The sequence below is a fragment of the Acomys minous genome, assembly GCF_964271855.1.
Source record: "Acomys minous genome assembly, chromosome: 7".
In the NCBI taxonomy this organism is placed as follows: Eukaryota; Metazoa; Chordata; class Mammalia; order Rodentia; family Muridae; genus Acomys; species Acomys minous.
In genome coordinates this window covers 38,479,975-38,505,690 of record NC_140488.1, presented here as the reverse complement: position 1 = coordinate 38,505,690, position 25,716 = coordinate 38,479,975, and the positions used below count along the sequence as shown (strand labels likewise).

The 25,716-nt window shown below is 39.8% G+C and overlaps 2 protein-coding genes across 4 annotated transcripts in view; one reads left to right on the top strand and one right to left on the bottom strand.

The window, feature by feature from the left end:
* LRCH2 (leucine rich repeats and calponin homology domain containing 2) overlaps positions 1 to 25,716 on the bottom strand; it is a 225,273-nt gene that overhangs the window by 158,686 nt on the left and 40,871 nt on the right. The gene's annotated exons all lie outside the window — the stretch shown is intronic.
* LUZP4 (leucine zipper protein 4) lies at positions 2,852 to 24,069 on the top strand. 3 transcript variants are annotated; one of them, XM_084789042.1, is made up of 8 exons: positions 2,855 to 3,103; positions 5,636 to 5,740; positions 7,882 to 7,958; positions 10,934 to 12,105; positions 13,983 to 14,064; positions 15,691 to 15,734; positions 21,270 to 21,390; positions 23,464 to 24,069. In XM_084789042.1, the coding sequence occupies exons 1-8, from the start codon at positions 3,088 to 3,090 to the stop codon at positions 23,551 to 23,553; spliced, it is 1,707 nt and encodes a 568-aa protein (XP_084645168.1). In that variant the 5' UTR covers positions 2,855 to 3,087; the 3' UTR covers positions 23,554 to 24,069. The 3 variants fall into 3 exon arrangements, 2 of the variants coding, with proteins under 2 accessions (XP_084645168.1, XP_084645169.1); XR_014780596.1 differs by lacking the exon at positions 15,691 to 15,734 and having other exon boundaries at positions 2,852 to 3,103; positions 23,464 to 23,490; XM_084789043.1 differs by lacking the exons at positions 13,983 to 14,064; positions 15,691 to 15,734.

Below are 25,716 nucleotides of genomic sequence, written 5' to 3'. Positions count from 1 at the left end.
TGCTTTTTCTTTTCTTTTTTCTCTTTTATTTTTTAAATTCTTGCAGCCAATGCTGGACAAGTCATTGCTTCCTCCGGTGCCTTGCCATGGTTTACTAACATTGCCCCTTCCCAAGATGGGAGGAGCAACAGAACCACCAGGCATGCCGTGAAGGAGGAAACAACTAAACCTTCTCAGTAAAATGCGTGATGATGTAGAGATGAAAAGGCCGCTCATTTCCTGTGTTCAACTCACAGCGTTCCAAGGTTTCCTAAGAATTTCTCAGGGAGAGATCTATATCCCTTTGTGTAAATTTAAAATGCATCCTTGCATCCTTGCATCCAGCATATTCTGATTATGGTGTCGCTGACCCCAGCTCCCTTCCGATCATCTCCCCTTCTGTACCTATCAAATTCCGTACCATTTGTATTAGGCTCTTATTTGAAAACAAAGAAATATCTAGGATAATGATTAAAAAATACAACAATTCTGTTGTTCCTGACGATAAACCCAGGACTCAGGGAGGCAGAGGCAGGAGGATCTCTGAGTTCAAGGCCAGTCTAATACAGAAGCAAGTCTAAGGCAGACAGGCGTGCACAGAGAAACAAAGAACTGTCCCAAAGGTGCAAAAAGAAAATAATAGAAATAATTAAAATGAAAAAAAAATCCTCACATTTTATAAAAGGACAACTTTTAAGACGCTGATAGAAAATCATTTGAGGCATTATTAGCTGCAGGATGCATTCTATCTACTAATGTCTGTGAGCTCTATCCACTCCTAAGATCTCTAAGCCTCGGACTCCTCAGGTTTAATGCCAACACTCTAGTGGCAGAGGCTGGTAGATAACTCCTATTAGAGGCCAGCCTGTTCTAGATGGTGAGCTACATAATAGCCAGGAAGGAAAGGGACTCGGCCTCAATAAAACATTGCGTAAATAAGATTAGTTACTTAGTTAGTCAGGTAGGTAGTTAGTTAGTTAATTAATAGATATGATGAGTTCCATTCAGGGGGCAGCAGAGAGGTGGTAGCTGCTTTTCCCCGCCCCCTCTCTCCTGATTGGTGGCCTGGTTTCAACTGGCGGGACTTTCAGCCTCGGCAACGGTGCAGAGGAGCACTGTGATTGGAGGACGCCCTTAGCTCACCTTTGAGAGCCCTGGGTTAGTCCTGAAGTGAAAGCTCGGACTTGTGGGGCGCTCCTCCTTGAGGTGGCCTGCTCTGGAACTGATGGTGGCGGCCTGATGGCAAACCAAGGAGGTAACACGTTCCTTCTCTCTCAGTATGTCTCGAGCAATGTAGAAGGCGGGCCCCTCTCCCTCCCCTGAGCGCCCCCTAGTCAGCAAGGAGCCTGAGAGGGAGAGCTCAGCATAGCTCCGGCTTCAGAAAATGGCGCCTGGTGCTGTGGACCTTTGCCGAGAAGCCAGGCGCTCCGCTGCTCCTGTTGTCTTCTTCCCACGAGGAGCTTTCGTTCCTCCTGGCCCTGCGCCCCTTCTCCCATATCCACCCCTCTCTTGTCCAAGGGAAACTTTAAAAGGAATGTGGGGTATAGTGGTTGTTGAAAGGGGGTGGAGCCCGGCGTAGTGCTGCACCCCTTTAATCCCAGCACTCAGGAGGCAGAAGCAGGTAGATCTCTGTGAGTCTGTGACCAGCCTGGCCTTCAGAAGTGAGTCTAGGAGAGAGCCAAGGCCACACAGAGGAAACCCTGTCCCCAGGGAAGGTAATGGGTGTGGCAGGGAGTAAAACGGCTGGCTGCTATATTCGAATTACATCACGTCACTTGCTGACATCCAAGCTAGCTGTCCTTTTAGGTTAAAGTTCGGAGATCGCTTACTAGGGAACTGGAGGTCGCAAGAACCTAACCAGGCATGTTCTTGGTGGGCTTCTTTGCTTTTTGCTTTTTCTTTTCTTTTTTCTCTTTTATTTTTTAAATTCTTGCAGCCAATGCTGGACAAGTCATTGCTTCCCCGGTGCCTTGCCATGGTTTACTAACATTGCCCCTTCCCAAGATGGGAGGAGCAACAGAACCACCAGGCATGCCGTGAAGGAGGAAACAACAAAACCTTCTCAGTAAAATGCGTGATGATGTAGAGATGAAAAGGCCGCTCATTTCCTGTGTTCAACTCACAGCGTTCCAAGGTTTCCTAAGAATTTCTCAGGGAGAGATCTATATCCCTTTGTGTAAATTTAAAATGCATCCTTGCATCCTTGCATCCAGCATATTCTGATTATAGTGTCGCTGACCCCAGCTCCCTTCCGATCATCTCCCCTTCTGTACCTATCAAATTCCGTACCATTTGTATTAGGCTCTTATTTGAAAACAAAGAAATATCTAGGATAATGATTAAAAAATACAACAATTCTGTTGTTCCTGACGATAAACCCAGGACTCAGGGAGGCAGAGGCAGGAGGATCTCTGAGTTCAAGGCCAGTCTAATACAGAAGCAAGTCTAAGGCAGACAGGCGTGCACAGAGAAACAAAGAACTGTCCCAAAGGTGCAAAAAGAAAATAATAGAAATAATTAAAATGAAAAAAAAAATCCTCACATTTTATAAAAGGACAACATTTAAGACGCTGATAGAAAATCATTTCAGGCATTATTAGCTGCAGGATGCATTCTATCTACTAATGTCTGTGAGCTCTATCCACTCCTAAGATCTCTAAGCCTCGGACTCCTCAGGTTTAATGCCAACACTCTAGTGGCAGAGGCTGGTAGATAACTCCTATTAGAGGCCAGCCTGTTCTAGATGGTGAGCTACATAATAGCCAGGAAGAAGAGGGACTCGGCCTCAATAAAACATTGCGTAAATAAGATTAGTTAGTTAGTTAGGTAGTTAGGTAGGTAGGTAGTTAATTAATAGATATGATGAGTTCCATTCAGGAGGCAGCAGAGAGGTGGTAGCTGCTTTTCCCCGCCCCCTCTCTCCTGATTGGTGGCCTGGTTTCAACTGGCGGGACTTTCAGCCTCGGCAACGGTGCAGAGGAGCACTGTGATTGGAGGACGCCCTTAGCTCACCTTTGAGAGCCCTGGGTTAGTCCTGAAGTGAAAGCTCGGACTTGTGGGGCGCTCCTCCTTGAGGTGGCCTGCTCTGGAACTGATGGTGGCGGCCTGATGGCAAACCAAGGAGGTAACACGTTCCTTCTCTCTCAGTATGTCTCGAGCAATGTAGAAGGCGGGCCCCTCTCCCTCCCCTGAGCGCCCCCTAGTCAGCAAGGAGCCTGAGAGGGAGAGCTCAGCATAGCTCCGGCTTCAGAAAATGGCGCCTGGTGCTGTGGACCTTTGCCGAGAAGCCAGGCGCTCTGCTGCTCCTGTTGTCTTCTTCCCACGAGGAGCTTTCGTTCCTCCTGGCCCTGCGCCCCTTCTCCCATATCCACCCCTCTCTTGTCCAAGGGAAACTTTAAAAGGAATGTGGGGTATGGTGGTTGTTGAAAGGGGGTGGAGCCCGGCGTCGTGCTGCACCCCTTTAATCCCAGCACTCAGGAGGCAGAAGCAGGTAGATCTCTGTGAGTCTGTGACCAGCCTGGCCTTCAGAAGTGAGTCTAGGAGAGAGCCAAGGCCACACAGAGGAAACCCTGTCCCCAGGGAAGGTAATGGGTGTGGCGGGTAGTAAAGTGGCTGGCTGCTATATTCGAATTACCTCACGTCACTTGCTGACATCCAAGCTAGCTATCCTTTTAGGTTAAAGTTCTGAGATCGCTTACTGGGGAACTGGGGATCGCAAGAACCTAACCAGGCATGTTTTTGGTGGGCTTCTTTGCTTTTTGCTTTTTCTTTTCTTTTTTCTCTTTTATTTTTTAAATTCTTGCAGCCAATGCTGGACAAGTCATTGCTTCCTCCGGTGCCTTGCCATGGTTTACTAACATTGCCCCTTCCCAAGATGGGAGGAGCAACAGAACCACCAGGCATGCCGTGAAGGAGGAAACAACAAAACCTTCTCAGTAAAATGCGTGATGATGTAGAGATGAAAAGGCCGCTCATTTCCTGTGTTCAACTCACAGCGTTCCAAGGTTTCCTAAGAATTTCTCAGGGAGAGATCTATATCCCTTTGTGTAAATTTAAAATGCATCCTTGCATCCTTGCATCCAGCATATTCTGATTATAGTGTCGCTGACCCCAGCTCCCTTCCGATCATCTCCCCTTCTGTACCTATCAAATTCCGTACCATTTGTATTAGGCTCTTATTTGAAAACAAAGAAATATCTAGGATAATGATTAAAAAATACAACAATTCTGTTGTTCCTGACGATAAACCCAGGACTCAGGGAGGCAGAGGCAGGAGGATCTCTGAGTTCAAGGCCAGTCTAATACAGAAGCAAGTCTAAGGCAGACAGGCGTGCACAGAGAAACAAAGAACTGTCCCAAAGGTGCAAAAAGAAAATAATAGAAATAATTAAAATGAAAAAAAAAAGTCCTCACATTTTATAAAAGGACAACACTGACCACCAGGATTTTGATCATGTTCCACTGACTATATGGACAACACAAACTGGACTTTTTTATTTTTGGGGTGTAGGAGACAGACCTGAGAGTAGTGGGAAGTGAGTGTGAGCAGGGTGCATTATACAAAATTTCCAAATAACCAACAAACTCATGATGTTGAAAATAAAGTATGGATGAGAGATTACACACAGAAAGAATGGCTCAAAAGTAGCTGCATCATGGAAATTCCACCTTAAAATGGATGACGACAGTTCAGGAATGCTGGAACCCTGGAGCTCACTGCAAACTTTCAGGCAGCTCGATACTTTCCAGGTAGTTTGGCTAGTCTAGTCCAGGTCTCCTCAGCAGCCCCTACTGTTTATATAACACTGGGTGAGAGAGCCTTGTACATTTGGTCAATTTCAAGGACGTCCTGAAATTTCTGAGTATTTTGCTTCCTTAGTCTCAGTGAGCTTCCTTTGAGAACTCGGGAGTTGGAGAAATGGTAGTGACAAAATGCCAGGTACCTCAGGGCAGATGAATTCACAGCATGTTAAGGAGAGATTGGCAGTTTCTATTGGTAATTGATAGTTCCTTGGAAGGAGAGAGAGCCAGTTTTCTTGAAGGGCTTAGCCCTAACATGCTATCTACATTCAAGTAGATAGCTACATATCCAAGAGTATATGGGCAACACAGATTGGAGTTAATGAGCTTCAAAACTAGAATGACTCCTATTTGAGTGGGTAAGGAAGGGGAGGTGGATCTGGGAGGAGTTGGGGAAGAGGGTGAAAATGATCAAAATAGATTGTATGAAATTCTTGAAGAATTAATTTTTGAAAAAAGTTTAACTGTATTTTAGAAGAGTGATTGTTCTTTCTGAGGACCCAGAGGAAACCTTAAAATCTGTATTGTTTGCTCTTGCTATGGCTTTCCAAATTTATTATATTAAGATTTTTTTTTTTTTTGGTTTTTTGAGACAGGGTTTCTCTGTGTAGCTTTGGCTGTCCTGGACTCGCTTTGTAGACCAGGCTGGCCTCGAACTCACAGCGATCTGCCTGCCTCTGCCTCCCGAGTGCTGGGATTAAAGGCGTGCGCCACCACGCCCGGCTGTTGTTAAGATTTTTTGATTACCAGTTCTGTGTGTTCTGTAATATGATGAAGTATAATATAGATTTGTGGCTAAGAAGACATTGTCATCTGTTTTCAGTTTTTTTTCATTTTCCTGTAATTTCTTGTGCAGATGAAGTAAGACATCTTCCAGGCCTAGACGCAGCAGCTAACATTGAGGAACAGAGGGAGGAGAATGATGCACAGAGACCCAGATCTGAAGAGCGTGGGAGGAGAGGTAAAGTACATTAAAAACCATACATGGTGAAAAAAGTAACAAGCACATTTTAGAACCTGAAGGAGTCTAATGTATTGTGTTATGTGCTTCATTTTTTTTCTCCAACATGGACTTGTGCAGGGTTGGTAAGAATTTAGTTCAGTTCAGAGGAAAGAAATGTTTAATTTATAAGAGTTGCTCTCCTAATGGAGAAGAGGGTGAGAAATTAACAATGGAGAGGTATTAACTGTTTTTGATTTGCCTGGTTGCTCTACTTTTAGGAGGCAATACAGGAGTGTTAAGGACATGATACATAATCTAACCGCTACGACAACCACATTTTGTTATAAAGGAATGTCACTGGGTAAAAAGAATGAGGTATAATGTGAAGAGTGTCTCCTGTAACTCTAAGAGCATTGTTTGGAACAGTGAACATATTTTAATATGAGCATGCTGTACAGATTGTCATTGGTAAGTATTTTTAACAACAATTAAGGGTCTTTCTAGTGTACTGAATAGGTTAGCTCCATCTTGACATGATACTTAATACAAACCTCTGGAAGTTTAACCAACTTTATTTAGCCTTAATATGAGTATTTCCATGGCTCAGTCTCTAATAAAAAAACAAAGATAGTAGTTACTGTAGGAGCAGTAGGGCGAAGCCTGGTAAGAAGGTCTGTTCTCATCTACTTTCTAATAAAACATAAATTTGATCTTTATAAGCTTTTCAGAGATTTCTATTTCTAATTAATTTTTCTTAGATAAGGTCTTAGTTACCACAGGCAAGCTTCCCACTCACCATGTAACTGAGGATGACCTTAACTTCTGATCCTGTCATGCACCAATACTACAGAAATATGCCACTGTATTTAGTTTTATGCCATGTTAGTTCAAACTTAGGGAATTTGTGCATGCTGAGAAAGCAACCTGCCAACTGAGCTACATTCCCAGATCATTGTTTTGTTGTTGTTTTTTAGTTATTACAATTTATTCAGATTACATCCCAATTGCTATCCCCTCACTTATATCTTCCCTTTCCCTCCCTCCCTCTTCCAACTTATTCCCCTCAGTCGCGTCTCATCCAGATAGCCTGCTTCTCTTTCTTCTGTGTGCAGCACAGCCTCCCCACCTAGGGGAAGTGATCAAATTGGGAGCACCAGAGTTCAGGTCCGAGGCAGTCCCTGTTTTCCCCACAGCCATGGAAAATGAGTAGTTCATTGCCTAGATCTGAACTGGGGGTCTAGTTTTACTGCATGCATTGTCCTTGGTTGGCACAACAGTTTGTGTAGGCCCCCCTAGATCTAGATCTGCCAGCCTCAATGGTCTCTTTGTAGAGCTCCTGAACCCTTTGGGTTCTGCTGTCTCCCCATGCTTCCATACCCCTCTCACATGGAATCCAGCAGTGAGACTTCTCAACAGAGGAATATCGAATGGCCAAGAAACACTTAAAGAAATGCTCAATGTCCTTAGTCATCAGGGAAATGCAAATCAAAATGACTCTGCGATTCTGTCTTACACCTATCTGAATATCTAAGATCAAAACCTCAATGACAGCACATGCTGGCAAGGATGTGGAGAAAGGTGCAAGTGCAAACTTGTACAGCTACTTTGAAAATCAATCTAGCGCTTTTTCAGAAAATTAGGAATAGTGCTACCTCAAGGCCCAGCTATATCACTTCTGGGGATATACCAGAAAGATGTTCCACCATACAACAAGGACATTTGCTCAAGTATGTTCATTAGCAGCCTTATTCATAATAGCCAGATCATAGTTTTTAATTTATTTCCTAAGCTATCATTATATACAAAACAAAGCAGGTAATTGAGGCAAATATTGTTATGATTAATAAAAACATTATTTTTGTATCTCTCCTTTATGTTGGCATATTCTTTTAATTCTAGATAGGTTTCAACTGTAGTACTGTATACAACCAAATTTTAAAAAACTATGTAAAATGGAGTTTGCCCACCTTTGAAATAGAGAATATAGACAGGATGGGCAAAAGCAGTTGTAGCATTCAGTGAGACAGTCAGATGCTGTCAGAGTAATGACATAGGAAATGTTTTCCAAAACAAGGCCTAGCTTTTAAAAACTGATTCTGAAAAATACTGAATTCTCTGATGAAAATACAGAAAATGATTTTTGTCAAAATAATATACAGGAAGCAGAAGTGGCAGTAGAAGAAGAAATGTCAATGCTTTCAGAGGACTTCCAGCAAATCATCCTCTATATCATGTGGTAAGTCAACACTGAGAGTCTGAAATAGTTCTTTTTAAAATGTGTGTGTTTGTTTTGAGACAAGGTCTTGTTGCATAGCACAAGCTAGTGTGTTATTTACTAGGTAGCCTAAGCTGAGAAAAACTTGTGATATTCCTCTTGCCTCAGTCTTCCAGAGTGTTGAAGCTAAAAACACGTGTCATATGTTGAGTACTTTAATTACTTTTCTGTGTAACAAAACACCATGATCAAGACAACTTATAAAAGAAAGTATTTATTGGAGCTCATGGTTCTAGAGGATTGGAGTCGATGATCATCAAGGTGGGGAGTACAGAGTCAGGAAGGCAGTTCCCTGAAACTATTTCAGTAAATATTTTATTTTTATTTTAATCATCATCAGGAATTTTGAGTTCATAAATGGAAACTTTCAATTCTGCTGTAGCAGAAATCACTGGAAAAAATAAAGAAAAGAAAGGTGAGGTAATGGTTAATGCATGCAATCCAAACTCTGGTAGCACTGAGACAAATGCTAGAATTATAGGCATGAACTACCTGACTGTATTATTATATTTGATAGGTTTGTCTAGCTTATAGGAAAAGAAAATGGTGAAGAGGTTTGCTACACAATCCTAGCCAATTCAGTTGGATTTATAAGTCCCTTGTAGAAGTGGAAAGAAAAACTAAGATCATTCAAAGCTGGCTTCTGACTTCCACATGCACAGTATAGTACACAAACTCGCACACGTGGACACATGCAACCACGCTTTTTATTTTTACTTTTAAAAGAAAATGAGTATTTATTTCTTTTCTTAAATTTAGGAATCTTACAGTACCTAACTCGATGTAAATAATTTTTTAGGGAAACCACAGCCCTGCTCATACTCAGCATGCGCTATAAAACTAAGCTACAATCTCAGCCCAGAAAATTTTCTTTGCATAAATAAATAAATATATATCTGAAAACTCTGGAAACATAGCAAGAAAGGGTCTTGAAAAGATATTCCTTAATTCTGTATTTCCTGATGACCAATTGTGCTCCTAGCACTAGTCACTTAAAATGAAAAAGAGATAACATGGATATTCTACCCAGTGTACTTAATTGTTTTCAATAGAAATACTGGAGAGTGGCTGTGGTTTCAGCTTTTAGCAAATCAGCTGATTATTTTATATTTTTATTTTATTCAAGATGTACATATATAATATTCTTTGTGCTAGGACTTTCCTCCCACTTGGCAGTTACTTTCACCATTTTGCAGTATTGTAATAGGACATGGTAATGCCAAATACAGGGAATGTTTTGCTTGCTATACAACATATATTAGTTTAAAACTGCTTTCCTAGCACAGTCCATACTGATGTTACTCATTTACTCTTATGGACATCATAGACAGTTGCCAAAGTTTTTAATATTTACTTTTGGATGATTCATTATACAGCCATTTTGGTTTTGCCTCCCCTTCTCTGAGAAGAAGGAAAGGGGGAAACAGCTGGGGAGGGAAGGGGTGTGAGGGTGGGACTGGGAGGAGAGAAGGAAGGGGCTGGGAGAAGGCTATAAAATGATTAAATAAATAAATAGATAAATAAATAAATAAATAAAAGATTTTCACCATACAAATTTCATAAAATTCACTATTGACAACAAATTTGCTACCAAAGCATTTTCATAATATTTTGAACAACTTAGAATGTAAGTTCTAAATATTTCATAATAGCAAAATAGTGATTTTATAATTTATGTTTACATAGAAATTTTTAGGTTTTGCCTATATCAATAAAATAAGTACTTATCATTGATTAAGCAGATTCCAAAAAGTAATTGACAGTAATTGTTACTGATCTTGATAGAATATGACATAGTTTCTGTATTAAAATATATACACTCCTGAACTTGAAAAAATTAAAAAAAAAATAAAAGGATAGGAAAACTAAGCTATGACCAGATTGATTGATTTGAACCATATCAAGCTAACCCTTTGCTTCTTTTATAGTATAATTTCTACTTGCTTTGTTTTTCTTCTTAGAATTAAGTATTTGTATTCAAAGGTAATTTTTTAATGACCACTGGCTAGAAATATAGTCAACATAATAATTTGGAATGCTTTTCTTTGATCTTAAGGGGTTGTGTTACAAAACATTATTAAATGTGCATGTAGCTCAGTTAACTGATAGAGCACTTGCCTAGCATGCATTAAAGCACTGATTTCAAGCCTCATCACCATATAATACCACATGTTGTAGCAAGGGTCTTTAATCCTAGCACTCACGAGGTAGAAGTAAGAGTTTCAAAATTGGATATGTAATGAGTTATTGCTAGCATGAAATCCTGCCCCCCCCCCCATCTCTCTCTCACTTCAATTATGAAGTCCCACAGTTTGATGGTTTCATTAGTAAAATTCACAAGACAGGGCTGGAGAGATGGCTGAGAGGTTAAGGGCACTGGCTGCTCTTCCAGAGGTCCTGAGTTCAATTCCCAGCAACCACATGGTGGCTCCTAGCCATCTATAATGTGATCTGATGCCCTCTTCTGGCCTGCAGGTGTACACATATACATAATAATAAATAAATAAATTTTTAAAAAGTAAACAATATGTTTTTTAAAAATTTCACAAGACAGCTAATTTTCCATATTTTTATGTTAACATACATATAATCATTTTGTGAAAGTGACATGGTATATCAGACCTAGGCCTCTAAGTAAGTTCTATAAACTATTGTTTAAAAGGTAGGCATAGTGTAATTCTAGGGGAAAGTGGCTGATAGAAATGGTCTTGAGAAGCTGGTTATGGTTGCACAAGCCTATAATTCCAACATTCATGACAGTCACAAGTACTAGGCTAACCTACACAATATAATGAGTATCTCTCAAAAAGGAAAGGAATGAAGGGAGGAATAGAAGAAGGAAAAAAGGAGGGAAGGAAGAGTTTTGAAAAATATCCTTACGATTAATCAGATCATTGACTGTCTCATTTGTGTTGTCTAATTGCGATCTTTTGCAGCTAGGAGGTGACGACAATCAAGACCAGTCAAGGCAGAATAGAAACCAATCAGAAGAGAGACAACCACAACTAGAAAGAAACCAATTTTCCTTCAGAAGAATTCATGGCCGCTCCCGATCTCATAACTGCCACACTAGCAGAGGTCGAGGCTACTACAGGAGAGCTCCTGTCCACTCAGATAGATTTCCTGACCGTTCAGTTAGAGCTGATAACCACTCAGGTGGACCACGTCATAACTACTTAAATAGAGCATACCGTGCCCACTCTGGTGGACCACGTCATGACCACTTCAATAGAGCATACCGTGACCACTCTGGTGGACCACGTCATGACCACTTCAATAGAGCATACCGTGCCCACTCTGGTGGACCACGTCATGACCATTTCAATGGAGCATACCGTGACCACTCTGGTGGATCACGTCATGACCACTTCAATAGAGCATACCGTGCCCACTCTGGTGGACCACGTCATGACCACTTCAATAGAGCATACCGTGCCCACTCTGGTGGACCACGTCATGACCACTTCAATGGAGCATACCGTGCCCACTCTGGTGGACCACGTCATGACCACTTTGGTAGGCCACACAATTACCTCTTAGGTAGACGACACCATGGCCATTTCGATAGATCATACCGTGACCACTCAGATAGACAATATCATGACTACTTAGGTAGACAACATCATGACTACTTAGGTAGACCACATCGTGACCACTCAGATAGACTACAACGTGACAACTTTGGTCGACCACATTATGACTACTTAGGTAGACGACGTCATGCCCTCTTAGGTAGACCACATCATGACCACTCAGATAGACCACAACATGGCCACTCAGGTAGATTTCATCTTAGCCACATAGAGAGAGCCAGTCCTAGCCACTCAGGGAGAGATATTCGTGGCCACAGAGGGAGAGCTCCTATTAACTACACAAGGCCAGCTCATCAAAACCATGCAAGCCGATCTCATCAGAACCACTCAGGGAGAGCTCATCATCGCTTTATAGGGAATGACCATGCAGAGAGAGTTCGCAATTATCAGTCAGGGAGAGCTCATAACAATCAGTCCTGGAGAGGGAGAGCTGGCAATCGAGAGAGATTCCATGATCAAAGAGAAAGATTTGCAAGAAGCGAAACATCATCAGAATCTGACCGTGAAATGGACAGGTAAAAACAAAATCAGTACTTTATCAGTGTACAGTGTTTTGAATGATACGAAAATGTTTAAGCGTGCTTTCAAGCAACATGTCTTAATAACTAAATTTCTATTCTAATTCAGATATTGTTCCAATACAGACAGGCATTGGAACAATGATGTGGCTCATGGTATTAAGTCACATGCACATACAGTTGCCTAAGGTTGTTTCCCAGTTTCTGGACTTTTCTACTAGGCCTACCCAATACTCAAGAGTAGCTACTTCTTTTGTACCTTCCAAACTGGTAGGCAAGGTAATGTACAAAAAATTATGCTAAATTGATATGATAGGATATAACTAATAATAATGAATTTGTTTCCTTCCATTGTCTCCTTCCTAAGGAGTCCTAAAGTTTCTTCCTAAGGAGTCCTAAGAGTCTTTATCAGACAAATAATCTCCACCTCTGTGTGTTTGTGTGAGAGAGAGAGTTTATGTGTGTGTATTTGAGTGTTTGTATGTTAGAGTGTGTTTTTGTGTGTGAGAGTGTATGTGTGTATGTGAGTGTGTGTGTGTGTTTGTGTATGAAAGAGCATTTGTGTGTGTGTGTGAGAGAGAAAGTGTGTGTTGCTGTTGTTGTTATTATTGTTGTTGTTGTTGTTGTTGTTGTTATTATTATGGTTATAGAAACCATGCCCAGAGTGTTGTGTACACTAGGCATGTGATTTACTTCTGAGCCCAACCTCAGCCCAACTACTGTATCTTGGAGCACTTCCTCCAAGTCCACTTTCCAAAATGTGTGCTGTCTTCAGTGATTGGGTCTTATCTTCAAGTTATGCAAGGTAAACAAGGGCAACAGCAATAGCCTATATTATTTGGGGCGTCTCTTCTACTCCCATGACCAACAGTTGAAAGGGAAGGTTCCCATGCCTAGCACAGGGTTTTTATTACGATCCTTATGGGGAGAATTGGCACTTAAAATTACATAAATTCATTCAAACTGCATCTGTTTAAATATGCACACATAGTATATGTGTTTTAAGTAAACAAAATTACTCTTTTTCTTTGGCTTTGTTAAACATTCTTAGTGTTGTTTAGGGTTCCTTTCTCCTACCTTCTTTCCTCCCCCCTTTCCAGTTAAATCTCCACCCCATTTTCTTATTTTCCCTTTCATGGCACTTGTGTCCTAGTTCACTCCTCTCTAGAGCTTCTTCACCTCCCACTACAGTCCCTTTGTCCTTTTCTGATTTCCAAGTTTCTTCCAGGTTATATACTCATATCTAAGGAGTCAGACGATCCACAGAGAGAATATTCAGCATTTGTCTTTCTGGGTCTGGGTTACCTCACTTTGTATATTTTCAAGTTTCATCTATTTATTTGCAAAACTCATAGATGTAGCATACAGCTAACAACTGATTATGTTTCAGTATTATAAAGAAAAATAATTTTTAATGTTTTCCTCTAAAATGTTAAATAGGGGGCTAGAGAGATAGCTTAGCAATTAAAGCACTTGATGTACTAGTGTGAAGACTACAGTTCAGGTCCCAGCACCCACACAACAAACCAAATGTCTTACACAAATCTGTAGCCCAGTTGCAGAAGTGGGAAGAGACAAGACGGTCAGTGGGGCTTTCTGGCTTCCAGACTAGCCAAGAAAATACAAGCCCCCAATATTATTAGGGAGAAATCTGCCCCAAAGCAATAGGTGGAAGGTGGCAAGAAAGGATACTTGGTGCCCTGTTTTGCATCTGCATGTGTATATAGGAACATGCATCAACACATAGGCATACTCTCACAGCAATGCATAGATACATAAATAAATTATTCGCATTCTGTTAAATAATATGTTGGTGATATGTTTTAGTAAAAAAATTACTTTTCTAAGTTTTCACCCTTTATGACAAATACCAGATTTTCTATAATAAGAGAAAGGGCTGAACACTTAGTGGCAGACGAACAGCGAAGAAATGAGATACTTCTTTTGAATGGAGGGGTAAGTGGCATACTTTCTATTCCCTACCTCAAAAATCTGTGTAGTTTCATATATTATTTTCATTTAACCAGGCTTTCCTTTTGTGTCTTTTTTGCTTCTTCAAATTTTGGCATTTATTTGCATGAATAATTATTGTAATGAGTTTAAAAACAAGTTACCAATATCAATGTACAAAGAAGCCATATATTGATTGTTTTCAGTCTTATAGTTTAATTGATTGCAAATTTTCCTTTTGAGCTGGATATGGTGGTAGATACCTGTAATCTAAGCATTCAGGAAGATCAGACAGAAAGAGTTTAAATTCAAGACATTCCTGTGCTGCATAGCAAGATCCTGTCTGAAACAAAGGGTGATGGAATAGTCTACTTAGAAGAGTGTTTTGTCTAGCATGAACCAAGCCCTGCTTTTGATCACCAACACTATATAAACTCAGGTATGATGGCACACACCTGTAATACTAGTCTTGAGTTTCTGTTCTTCCTGCTTCTGCCCTGATGTGCAGTGGTCAGAGGTAGGTGCCATCACGGCTGTGACCCCCTAGGACTTCTACTAAACAGCCTAGTTTGTTGTAAATTGACAGCCTAGTTACTTGTGAGTTGATCTGGGCCAATTAACATTTTTATGAAGTGACTATTCATGCTTTCTTCTGATTAGTTCACTGCACATAAATGTAGCCTATCACTCACAGAGTAATTTTAGAAACAGGAGACAAATTGATTGTCTAATTTGTCTAATGATCTAATTTGATCAGAAATCTTGAAACTCCCAATTTCTAAAGAAATGATACTTAGCAGAGTTAAATAACTGGCACAATGCAGTTTTTCACCATAATTAGCTGTTACAAAGACCATCAGTGTCTCAAGTTTGTTAAATATACAGATTTTGAGACCATACTTTGTGGATTTTCTTTCTAATTTGGTACTACCCTACCTCCACACAAGTAATGTTTGGATTCAAGCCATATCTAAGAGGCTTCCTTGGGATACTATTGTAAGGCCTGGGGTTTTCTGCAGTTTTCTGACATGTTAAGAAGGCTTAGACTGAGTTATTTCTTGCATCTGTGTATGCTAACAGAAATTGTGTGTTAGACTAGTAAGGTCAGCAAGAATGAAAGACAGACAAGTGACTAAGTGACTCAACGACAGCACAGGTTTTATTTGGAAAAAGGCAGTAGTAGGGAGATCTCTGGCTTAAGAAACTATAGAGAGCCAGTGGCTCTCTTAAGTAGTTATAGGGTGGGAAAAGGAGAAATGGATGGAAAATCTTACTTTTTGGCTGGATGTTGGCCTTTGTTAGGAGTCTCTAGTCGGTATTCAGTTAAAGAATGCCAGGCTATCAGTATGCCTTGGCTAGCCGTTACTAGGGGGTAGAAAGCATTGCTAGGCAAGAATCTAGAAAAGCAATTTACTTTAGTTATAGGAATTAAATCACTTTAGTTTGGGAATTGTCATGGATAACCAAGATGGGAAAGTTTTTAAAAATACCCAAGGCCATAGTTAACAGTATTAAGAACCAAGCAAAGGGACTATTGTCCTTTAAAAGAGACGCAATTTAGATTAAAAAAAGAAACCTGTATGCTAAGTAAGAATGTCATTTCAGTAATTTATTTCGACTTTTCCCATTTAGATACCAGAAGAAGGCTCTGACGAAAGTGACCAAAATTCTGACGGGTAAATTTAGACAGACTTTGTACAGTTCTTAGAGGAAAATATAAAAACTGTATTGAATATAATATCCAGCACAGAGCCTTACAATCTGACTTTGAAAAATCCTTAACAATTTGTGTAAATATTCATACTCAGATCAGAAAAGCCTTAATTATAACTGCCTGGCTTGGTTTTATTTTTACTTCCAAGACTTTTCCGTGTCATACTCTGATAACATATCTTAAATATTGTAATTTGGTATCTAGACTGGATATTGCTTTCTACAGGAATTGTCACTGGAAATATCAGTGCTATTTGGATTTTTTTCTTCATTTCAATTTTAAATTTTAAAATTGAAATTCTTCTGTTCAATAATAATGTATGCTAGACAAGCTAAATGAATTGTAACATACCATTTTAGTAGCAATAGTAGCCTGGCCTATAATGCTACCTATAAGGCAATGATGCTGTATTCCTTTACCCTTTCTTAGATCTTAGTTGATATGAACTCTTCTAACATAAACAGCTTAAAAGACAAGCATAAGTAAAGCAGAAGTTTGTGTCTATCCTTTCTTTCTTCCTTCCTTTCTTTCTTTCTTTCTTTCTTTCTTTCTTTCTTTCTTTTTCTTTCTTTCTTTCTTTTCTGAGTTGCCTCGGCTTTCTTGGACTCTGTAGACCAGGCTGGCCTCGAACTCACAGGGATCTGCCTGCCTCTGCCTCCATGAGTGCTGGGATTACAGGCATGCACCACTGCACCCAGCAGCAGAATTTTCTTAACATGAATATACCTGCTGTACAAGTGGGAGGTAGTGAGGGTCACCACTACAAGTAGACCACAAGGGCAGAGATGAACATGGTCTATTAGATTTTTTTTATTTAAATACCACCCTTTCTGAAACAAAGGTATATGGAAGGGCCTGTTCAGGGAGGTGATAGGAAAAGAAGAGAAAACAATAGCTCCCTTTGTTGCTTATCCTCCTGTTCATATTGCAGAAAGGGAAACCCTTAGAAATGAAGATTACCTCAGAAAATATACATTTCTCTCATAAAAGGGTGACTTTTACTCTGTCATTTACTTTCCACACCTGTTCATATGTCTTCTGTTTCTCAAAAGGATTAGTTCCGCATAATGGTTATAGAAAATAAGGCTAATTATGGAAGGTATGTTTTGGCCTGGGGGTGGCTGTCTGAAATTCTATCAAAGATACTACGAGAATTTATGCAAATGTCAAAGAGAAATATGTTGCTATACCACCATTGAAATGGGCTGAACCAAAGCCACTTATAAAATTACTGAAAGCTCTTAGTAATCTCTTTTATATTCAGAGTTTAACCTAGCCCTAGAATTCCTTCGTGGTAGGGTATTACCATTTCCATCTTATAGAATGCTAGCTTAAAACTGAAGATGGGATTATGGTTGCTTTTTTCTGGTACTCTGGGGATCAAATCTAGGATCATGCGCACACACTAATATTTACCACGGTGCCATGGAGTTACACACCAGCCACGGAAGGCAGTGCTTTGTTTTGTTTCACTTTTTTCACTTTACCTGAATCATATAACTAATACAGGCTTAAAGATAAATTCAAATGTGATTTATGTTTCTATAAAACCTATATGGGTCTTCTACTGTTCCACAACTACAAGTACAGAGGAGGTGTGATTTTTGCAAGACTAGAATATTCATTTTCTTTTGTTGATTATATAATCAATATAGCTGTAGGCAGTGGAGTCAATCTTGGTGAGTAGGAAACAGATAACCACAGCCAGGGTACAAGAGTGGAAAGAGCTTTCTTGAACAAATAAATGATGTGGGAAACGTTAGTGTATCTTCTAAGAACCTTCTCTGTTCTTAATGAACTTAGCTTTGGAGGGCTAGAGTCCAGGAAAATGCCACAGCCACCAAAGCCAGTTGTTTTCTAGTTCTTCTCTAACAAATTTGAAGAATGAAATTCATGGACCACAGAAGGCGAGCTTTAGGAAGAAGCATTTTGTTATAGCCAGCTTAAAAGAAAAAGGCCTAGTTCCTATAGAGGAAGGGTGGGTCTCCAGGGACAGGACCTTTGCTGTGCTACTCTGGGGATATATTTTTTAAAGAACTTAGGACAAACACTGGTGTGAGAAGCAGGGAGGGAAATATGGTGTTGAGTCCAGTAGGATACCCAATATGAGGTATGTAGGCACCTCCACACAGTCTCGGTCACTTCCTCCTGCAGAGCTTCCAGGCAAGACTAAGAGATATTAGAAACCAGGAAACAGGATTTTCTTCTGATGTTTTTGGCCTTACAGCAAGGACATTCTCAGAACTGCTGCTTTGGAGCCTAGGCCATTATACAACACGCTCAACCAGAGATCATACATCACATGTTAAAAAACAAAACAAAAGTGCTGCCAAATGCCTCTAGGTGGAAAACTTAGTGCAATAATAAGAAAAGTGTACTCAAGGTCAACTGAAGTGAAGGAGTTGCAGACTAAAAGTTCCTCCAAGGGCTTCAGCTCAAATAGATTTGAAAGCTGAGGGCATTTACAAAGTCATTCAAAACATGAAATCAAGAATTGTTCTTTCAAGGCCTGTAAAGAATTGTATTGTTTTCTGAGGAATAAGGGAGGGGGATGGTGTGACTACGAGGTGAAGAGGGATGGGGCTACCACCAGGATGTAAAGTCAATCAATCAATCAATCAATCAATAACATAGTGGCCCTTTTACCGCCACATACACAAGAGAACTTGCCCCAAAATGTGCCTGCCTGGCATCTTCCATTATGTTGCACAACAGCTTAGAACAGGACCCATCCATCATCTCCCAGTTGGGCAGGTCACATGTCCAGGTTTGCTTGGCTGTTGTCTGCTAGAGACGCACGTGCCTAAGAAATTATTGTGCTGCCATGGGTGCCTTCTTATTAGAAGGTTCTGGGTGGGGGAGGATCTACTTCTAAGATCATTCTAGTGATTGCTGGTTGTCAGCCAGAGTCTGTTTTTTCAAAAACAAAACCTGAACTACCCCCCTCCTACATGTAAGAGATCAGTTCCATCTTCGACAACCCACCCTAAACACACATAGACATTTCTGCCCAATAACATCCTTCTCACTGTCAGGCACCCTGGCTTCTACTTCTACCTATGATTACATTTGCTTAAGCAAGGTATCTATTGTTAATGGGGGGGAAAGGTCAAAGAAAATGCAACAAAATTTTATGAGGAAACTAATATGAATGGGCTCAGTAGAGTGCTTGCCTAGAATTTTATAGCCCTGAGTTCAATTCCTACCAAAAGGAGTGGAGGAAGGAAGGCAGACAGGCAGGGAGGGAGGAAACTAGTATTTATCTAATTATTTCTTGAACCCTCTTCCCCCAAAAAGTGTTTAGTTCACTCAAAGCCTAATAGAAACAAAATTGATAGCAAGACAAAAAGTTGTTGTAGAAAGTACATTGCTTACTTAGAACCACTGACAGCAACAAGTCAAGTAATAATAGCAAGATAACTACATAGCCTTTGGACATTTGGTGTTTTATAGGAAAGTGTAACTACATACAATAAACCATTCCCTGATACTGTTTCAGCTGCACATTAAAAAATTCTTCCTGGGACTGGGGATGTAGTCCAGTTGGTAGACTGCTTGTCTAACATGTATAAATTTCTTGCTTCATTACCCAGAATTTCATACTAACAGGCTTATTGGCTTATGTCTGCAATCCTAGAACTCAATAGTTCTCTCTAAAGTTCAAGGCCATCTTCAACTATATAATGACATTAAAGCCAGCCTAGGATAAATGAGATATTGTCTAAAAACATTTTTTTTAAATGCTGTACTATTTACTGACACAAAGAGCTATTATAAGACGTAATATAAACAGACCCAGTAGCAGCCATACATGAGGCCCTTCATGGAAAACACCTTTGCAACATGGCACAACACATATCAACGGAAGGCAAACTGGCTTTTGTATTCATTCCTATATAATCTGACTACTCTTAAGCTCAAGATCCTCCTGCCTCAAACTCTTGGTTTGGGGAATTCTAGGTATATACTATCACATTGTTTTCCAGGTGGTTTTTGTTGGTTGGTTGGTTGGTTTGAGTGTTGTTGTTGTTCCTTAGGCAGGCTACACCATGGTCTTGATGTCATGGGACAGCTTTAACCTATGTAACCAAACTGCTGCTAAGTGCAACATCATCTTGCCTCAATCTCCAGGTTTGGGGGATTCTACACATGTGCTACCACATTGACTTTTCAGTCACTTTTCATTTGTGATATTTATGGTGCTGAGAATGAGACTTCGGTTTCACACAAGCTAAGCAAGGGTTCTACCACTGTACTACACCATTAGCCCCGCCCCCAGCTAACATTGTTTTTGTAACTTTTCTTCCTTTTTTTTTTAAACTTGAGAACCATTTTATAAATTAGAAAAGAGACATAGAGACAGAGCAGACAAGTTGTAAATCTCGGCAGCCACCAGGAGGAGGAAATGGAGAAGCAGAAGAGAGAAAGTCCTGTCTTTTGACACAGGGTCCAAGAAAGCAAGCATAGTCAGCTTCATGTGGAAGAGTAGGCTTCAGAGAAAGAGTAAGAATGCTCAGACCATCAGAACAGCCTTAAGAGGCTCACCACTATGAAAAAACCCAAACAAACAAACAAACAAACAAACAAAACAAAGCAAAAAGATAGAAATGGGGAAAGAAAATGTCAAATTTTTTTAGTTAGAACTCAGAAAAGTAGGTAGGTATAGTGGTGAAGATCAGAACACAGCTGCTTGCTTGGGTTTTTTGAGATGTACTCATATAGCCAAGGCTGGCCTAAAACTATCTGTGTTGGCAAAGATGTTCTTAAGTTTCTGATCATTCTGCCTCATACCTACTAAGTGCTAGGATTATAAACACAGCTTCTCACAATTTGACTGAGCTACAGTTTTTATACTGTTAGCAGTATAACAGTTAGACTGTTGCTCTTACATTAAGAGATTTGCAGGGTTCATAATAATTTTAGAACATTTTCACTGTCACCCCCCCGCCAAATATCATGCTCTTTATGAGTCACTCCACATTCAGACCACTCTTTCCCTCATGTTCTCCCTGCCTTCGTCCAAGGCATTCACAAATCCATTTTCTTCCTATATAAGTTTGGATTACTATTATAAAATATACTATACTTAAAGAAGAGTAAAACTGGATTCCTGTCCAACTGGTAAAAACCCATCTAAAGATGTCTAGTTAATTAATAACAATAATAATAATAATAATAATAATAATAATAATAATAATAATAATAATAATAATAATACCACCACCTGGGGTTAGGACTATAATTCAGTGGTAAAGCATATACTCAACCTGTCCAAGCCCTGAATTCTAGCAACAGCAGGGAAAAGCCATGTTAATGCACCCTGCAGAAGTACTCCCTTATTCAGAACACGGGTTCTAAAGGGACATAGATGATTCTTGAATGTATCTTCTTCTTTTAGGTCTCTAGAAATAAGACCTATAGACACCAAAGTCATAGGTGCCAAAGTTGCTCATCTGATTCTCTATCAACTTTTTAATTATTATGCTTTCATTGACAGTTTCTGGAGACCTGAAGTTGATGCTGAATTGATGGATGGCAGATACACCACAATTAAGACTCTTCCACGTTACCCAAGAGGAATAAACCTGAACTTCAATGTTGGAACACAGACTAGTCGGGTACTTAAGACTGAATTACACTTGCTTTCTCACTAGATGTTAAGGAAGCGGTGTTGATTATCTTTTACATATAGACTTAATATACAGAAATCTTTTCCTGTAAAAGACAGAAAAGTTGAGAAAATAAGCCAGCTTCTATTATATATATATATATGTATGTATGTATGTATGTATGTATGTATGTATGTATGTATCTGTTGGCCTGCCTCTCAGTCTCTCTTAGTGTTTCTCTCTCTCTCTCTCTCTCTCTCTCTCTCTCTCTCTCTCTCTCTCTCTCTCTGTGTGTGTGTGTGTCTGTCTGTCTGTCTGTCTCTCTCTGTCAATCTGTTTCTTTCTGTGTCTTTTTCTCTCCCTTTTGCCCTCTCTCACACACTGTGTGTGTATGCATGTGTGTGTGTAGGCCAGAAAATTGTGCCTGATCCCCTGGAGCTATAGCTACAGGTATTTGTTAGCCACTTGATGTTGGTGCTGGGAAATAAACTCAGGTCCTGTGCTGAGCCATCTCTCCAGACTGATTATTCTTCAAACAAACCTCAGTTGGAAAGTGAGTTTAACCCACACCCCTACACTCTTAACCTTGCAGCTGCATTAAAGCTCAGTGTGATTCTCACAAAGAAAACATACATGTTTAACAGATTATGTATGTACTAAAGCAAAAAAAAGGAAACTAATACATATCTAAAGACTTTTATTAGAGATTGAAACTGATAGAATTTTCTGTCATTCTTCATTTAGCAATGAGCTAATATACTATTCCATTTGTGGTTTGATCATACTGTACATAGAAGTATGTAACTCATAAATAAATCATGATAGTTCAGGGAATCCTGTGATCAAGGACATCCTGAACTACATATCAAGATTTTCTTAGAAAAGCAAGAAAATAAATGCTCTGTGTGTGTGTGTATTGTGTATTGTGTATTTCCTAAACAGAAAACAGAAAACATGCAAACTGCCTCTATCTGATAACAATACAAACCCTATTTCTGACTTAGGTTTTGAGATGTTGAAAAGGGTATGTCTGAGGCAGGGCATGGTGGCACACGCCTTTAATCCTAGCACTCAGGAGGCAGGGGCAGGTGGATCTCTGTGAATCCAGGACAGCCAACAACAACAAAAAATAAGAAAAAAAAAGGAAAGGGTATGTCTGAAAGACAAGAAAAGAAACTTGGGCTTTGCGGCCATGTATGTAAGATGAAACTGGAATTAAGTCTGATTTCAGCAGTAAGTCCAATAGGATGTCGCTTGTACCTAGGATTGCTCTCATATAATAGATTGTAAAAACCCTTGTTTATAGGACAGGTATTTGAATTTCAACATGTAGAAGTAAGTTTGCCCTATATTCTAGTGTGAAAAATACCGCTACTTGGTCTTTGTGGTAGTTTGCTCTTCCATTAAAGGTCTTTGAGTCTGCTCTTTAGCATGGATGAACTAAATAGTGAACACAGGGGTAGAGCAAGGACCAGACAAACTGCCCATGACTCTAGAGTCTCAAGGAGAGCTCATGCACACTCTTTAAACTTAGACTTCAGCCCCTCTAAAACCAGTCTTCTCAAACCATCTTCAATACTCTTTTTTTCCCTTTGTCTTTTTTGAACTCTCTGTGTAGCCCAAACAGATTTCAGACACCATTAGCTGGAGTTTAGGCATGTGCCAACAGGCATGGCTGCCTACTTTAGTGTCTTCCTTCCTTCCTTTCTTTCTTTTTCCTTTTTTGGGGTTTTTGAGTTACAGGTAGCCCAGACTGACCTCTAACTCAGTATTGTAGCTGAGAACAACTTTGAATTCCTGGGCTTCATGTGTCCACCTCCAAGTGCTGAAATTACCGGCGTGTGCCACAACACTTGACTCCCTGATCTATTTTTTTATATATTTTTTTTCAAATCAATGTTTCCCTGTGTAGCCTTGGCTGTCTTGGACTCCCTTGGTAGACCAGGCTGGCCTCAACATCAGTCCACCTGCTTCTATCTCCAAGGTGCTGGGATTCCCTAGTCCATTGAAATAACCAGATTTTAAGAGTACTTTCTAAACTGCTAAGCTCCCAAACTTAAAAGAATTTTCTCTGTTTTACAGACTAATCTGACGCTCCACACTAGATTTACCATACTGAGGACTATGAGAGAAGCCAGAGAAAACAATAGAGCCCAAAGACCTGAGAACTAAACTGCCTTTTCCTGTCAGGTGTTTGCTGCTCCCTAAGTACACTAAACCATACTAGTGGGCATACATATATTCATACAAGGCCTGCCTCTTGATGGTTCTTAGTTAAATGCTTGTTTAGGTAGGTGTAGTTGTCAGGATTCTGTTCATACCAGTCCATTTGAAGAAAAGCTGTCTAACACTGTTTGCATTAAAGAAACAAGAAGATGAGCAAGAACAAAGTTGGCTTAAATAGGGATATTTTCGGAAATTAACTATTTTCAGAAATATTTTTTTTCAATGTTAGACAAACTGTAATTTACTGTAATCCTTAAGCTCTGCAAACTATAGAAGTGATAAGAAAAGTAATCTATGTTAATGACATTTAACTGTAGATTAGTAAATACTCAACTTTTATACTTCTGCATTTTATAGAAATGTATACTGCAGCATGAAATGAAACTTTGTTACTTAAGTAAGAATTCTAAGTGTAACCTCTTCTATTGTTGGTTTTGTAAACACATTAAAAATAAGAAAGAGCATGTGAACATTGTTATGAATTGATTTATTACAGTACTACGACTAGAGCCCAGGGCCTTGGGAGGGTGAGACAGCTTGGCAGGTAAAGGTCATTTTCTGATCCAACGGAGATCATTCCTGGGTCTTACAGAGTATAAAGAGAGAACAGTCTCCTACAAGCTGTCATCTAAGGTACACACACTGAAGGGTGGAGAGAGAGAGAGAGAGAGAGAGAGAGAGAGAGAGAGAGAGAGAGAGAGAGAGAGAGAGAAAGAAAGAGAGAGAGAGACTCTGACTGAGACCAAATGAAAATATAATTTAGAAAAAGAACCCAGGACCTTAATCATGGTAGATAATGTTCTACTGTGCTATCTCCCCAGCTCAAATAATAATTACATACAAATGTAATCCTTTTTCTGACCATGAAAATGTAGATACCAAAGTAATAATAATCCTGACATGGTGAATCATCAAAGTATGATTTGGACCTCAGCCCCTATATCCAGCTAAGCTTATAGTTAGTTATACATTCCAAATAGTGAGATTGTAGTTATGTGATATTTCTTTTTTAAGGCTGTTGTCATGGTTAATCTTAGTTGTCAACTTGATGAGATCTTGAGTTAGTTGGGAGAGGGCCTATGCATATGCCTGTGGGGGAATATCTTGGGTAACTTAATTAAGGTACGAAGACACACCCACTGTGGGTGGCGCCATTCCCTGGACTCTGATTTTTCTGTGTGAAAAGGAAAAAGTGAGTGAACACAAGGATTCATAGTTACCATGAATTCCTATTGCTGTGATTTCATCACCATAAGAGTATGTAACGTTAAACAGTGAGCTAAAATGCACTATTTTTCTTCCTTGGGTTGCCTTTACCTGAGCATTTTAACACAATGACATGAAAAGAAAATAATGACCCAGTACTTTAAAGAACAATCTAGCAAGTCCTGTTCTCACACTGAGTAGTTTCTTGATGTGGACAATTGAATGCAGTGTGCAGATAGAAGAAAAATTAAACTCTATTGTTTGGTACTGTTTCCTTAACAAAATAAACAGTAATGCCTCATAATTACTGGGCTGAAAAAGGCAAGTGACCATTTGTTGGATTTAAGGTCTAAACCACTGCCTGTACCTCCTTATTACAGAGAAAAATATTGTGCAAAAACCAGGCTATCCTCAAATTTGTTCCTATTCCTCTGCCTCAGCCTCTCAGGCCCAAGGATTGTAGATGTGCACCTCCATGCCCTGCCCCACCTTAATATGTATATGACCAATTCCTTTGAGAGAAAATACTTGTTCTCCTTTTTCAAAAATTATTTTAAATTGTTAAAGATTTGTATATATTTTTATTTTCTGAGACAGGGTCTCAGGTATACCAGGCTGGCCTCCTACTTGTATAAAGTTGAGGATAACTTTGAACTTCTGGTCCTCCTGCCTCCTCCTTTCAAATGCTGGGATTACAAGTGTGTGCCACAAACCCCTGTTGTTTTTGTGATGCTGGCAACCAAGCCTAGGTATTTCTGCATGCTAGCTAAGTACTCTACCAAGTGAGCTTCATCTACAGCCCAAGAATATTTCTTCTGGCATAAAATTAATACATGGTCATTGCAGAAATTTGAAAAGGCATAAAATACAAAAATACATACCCACTGTAACAAGTGTAATGTC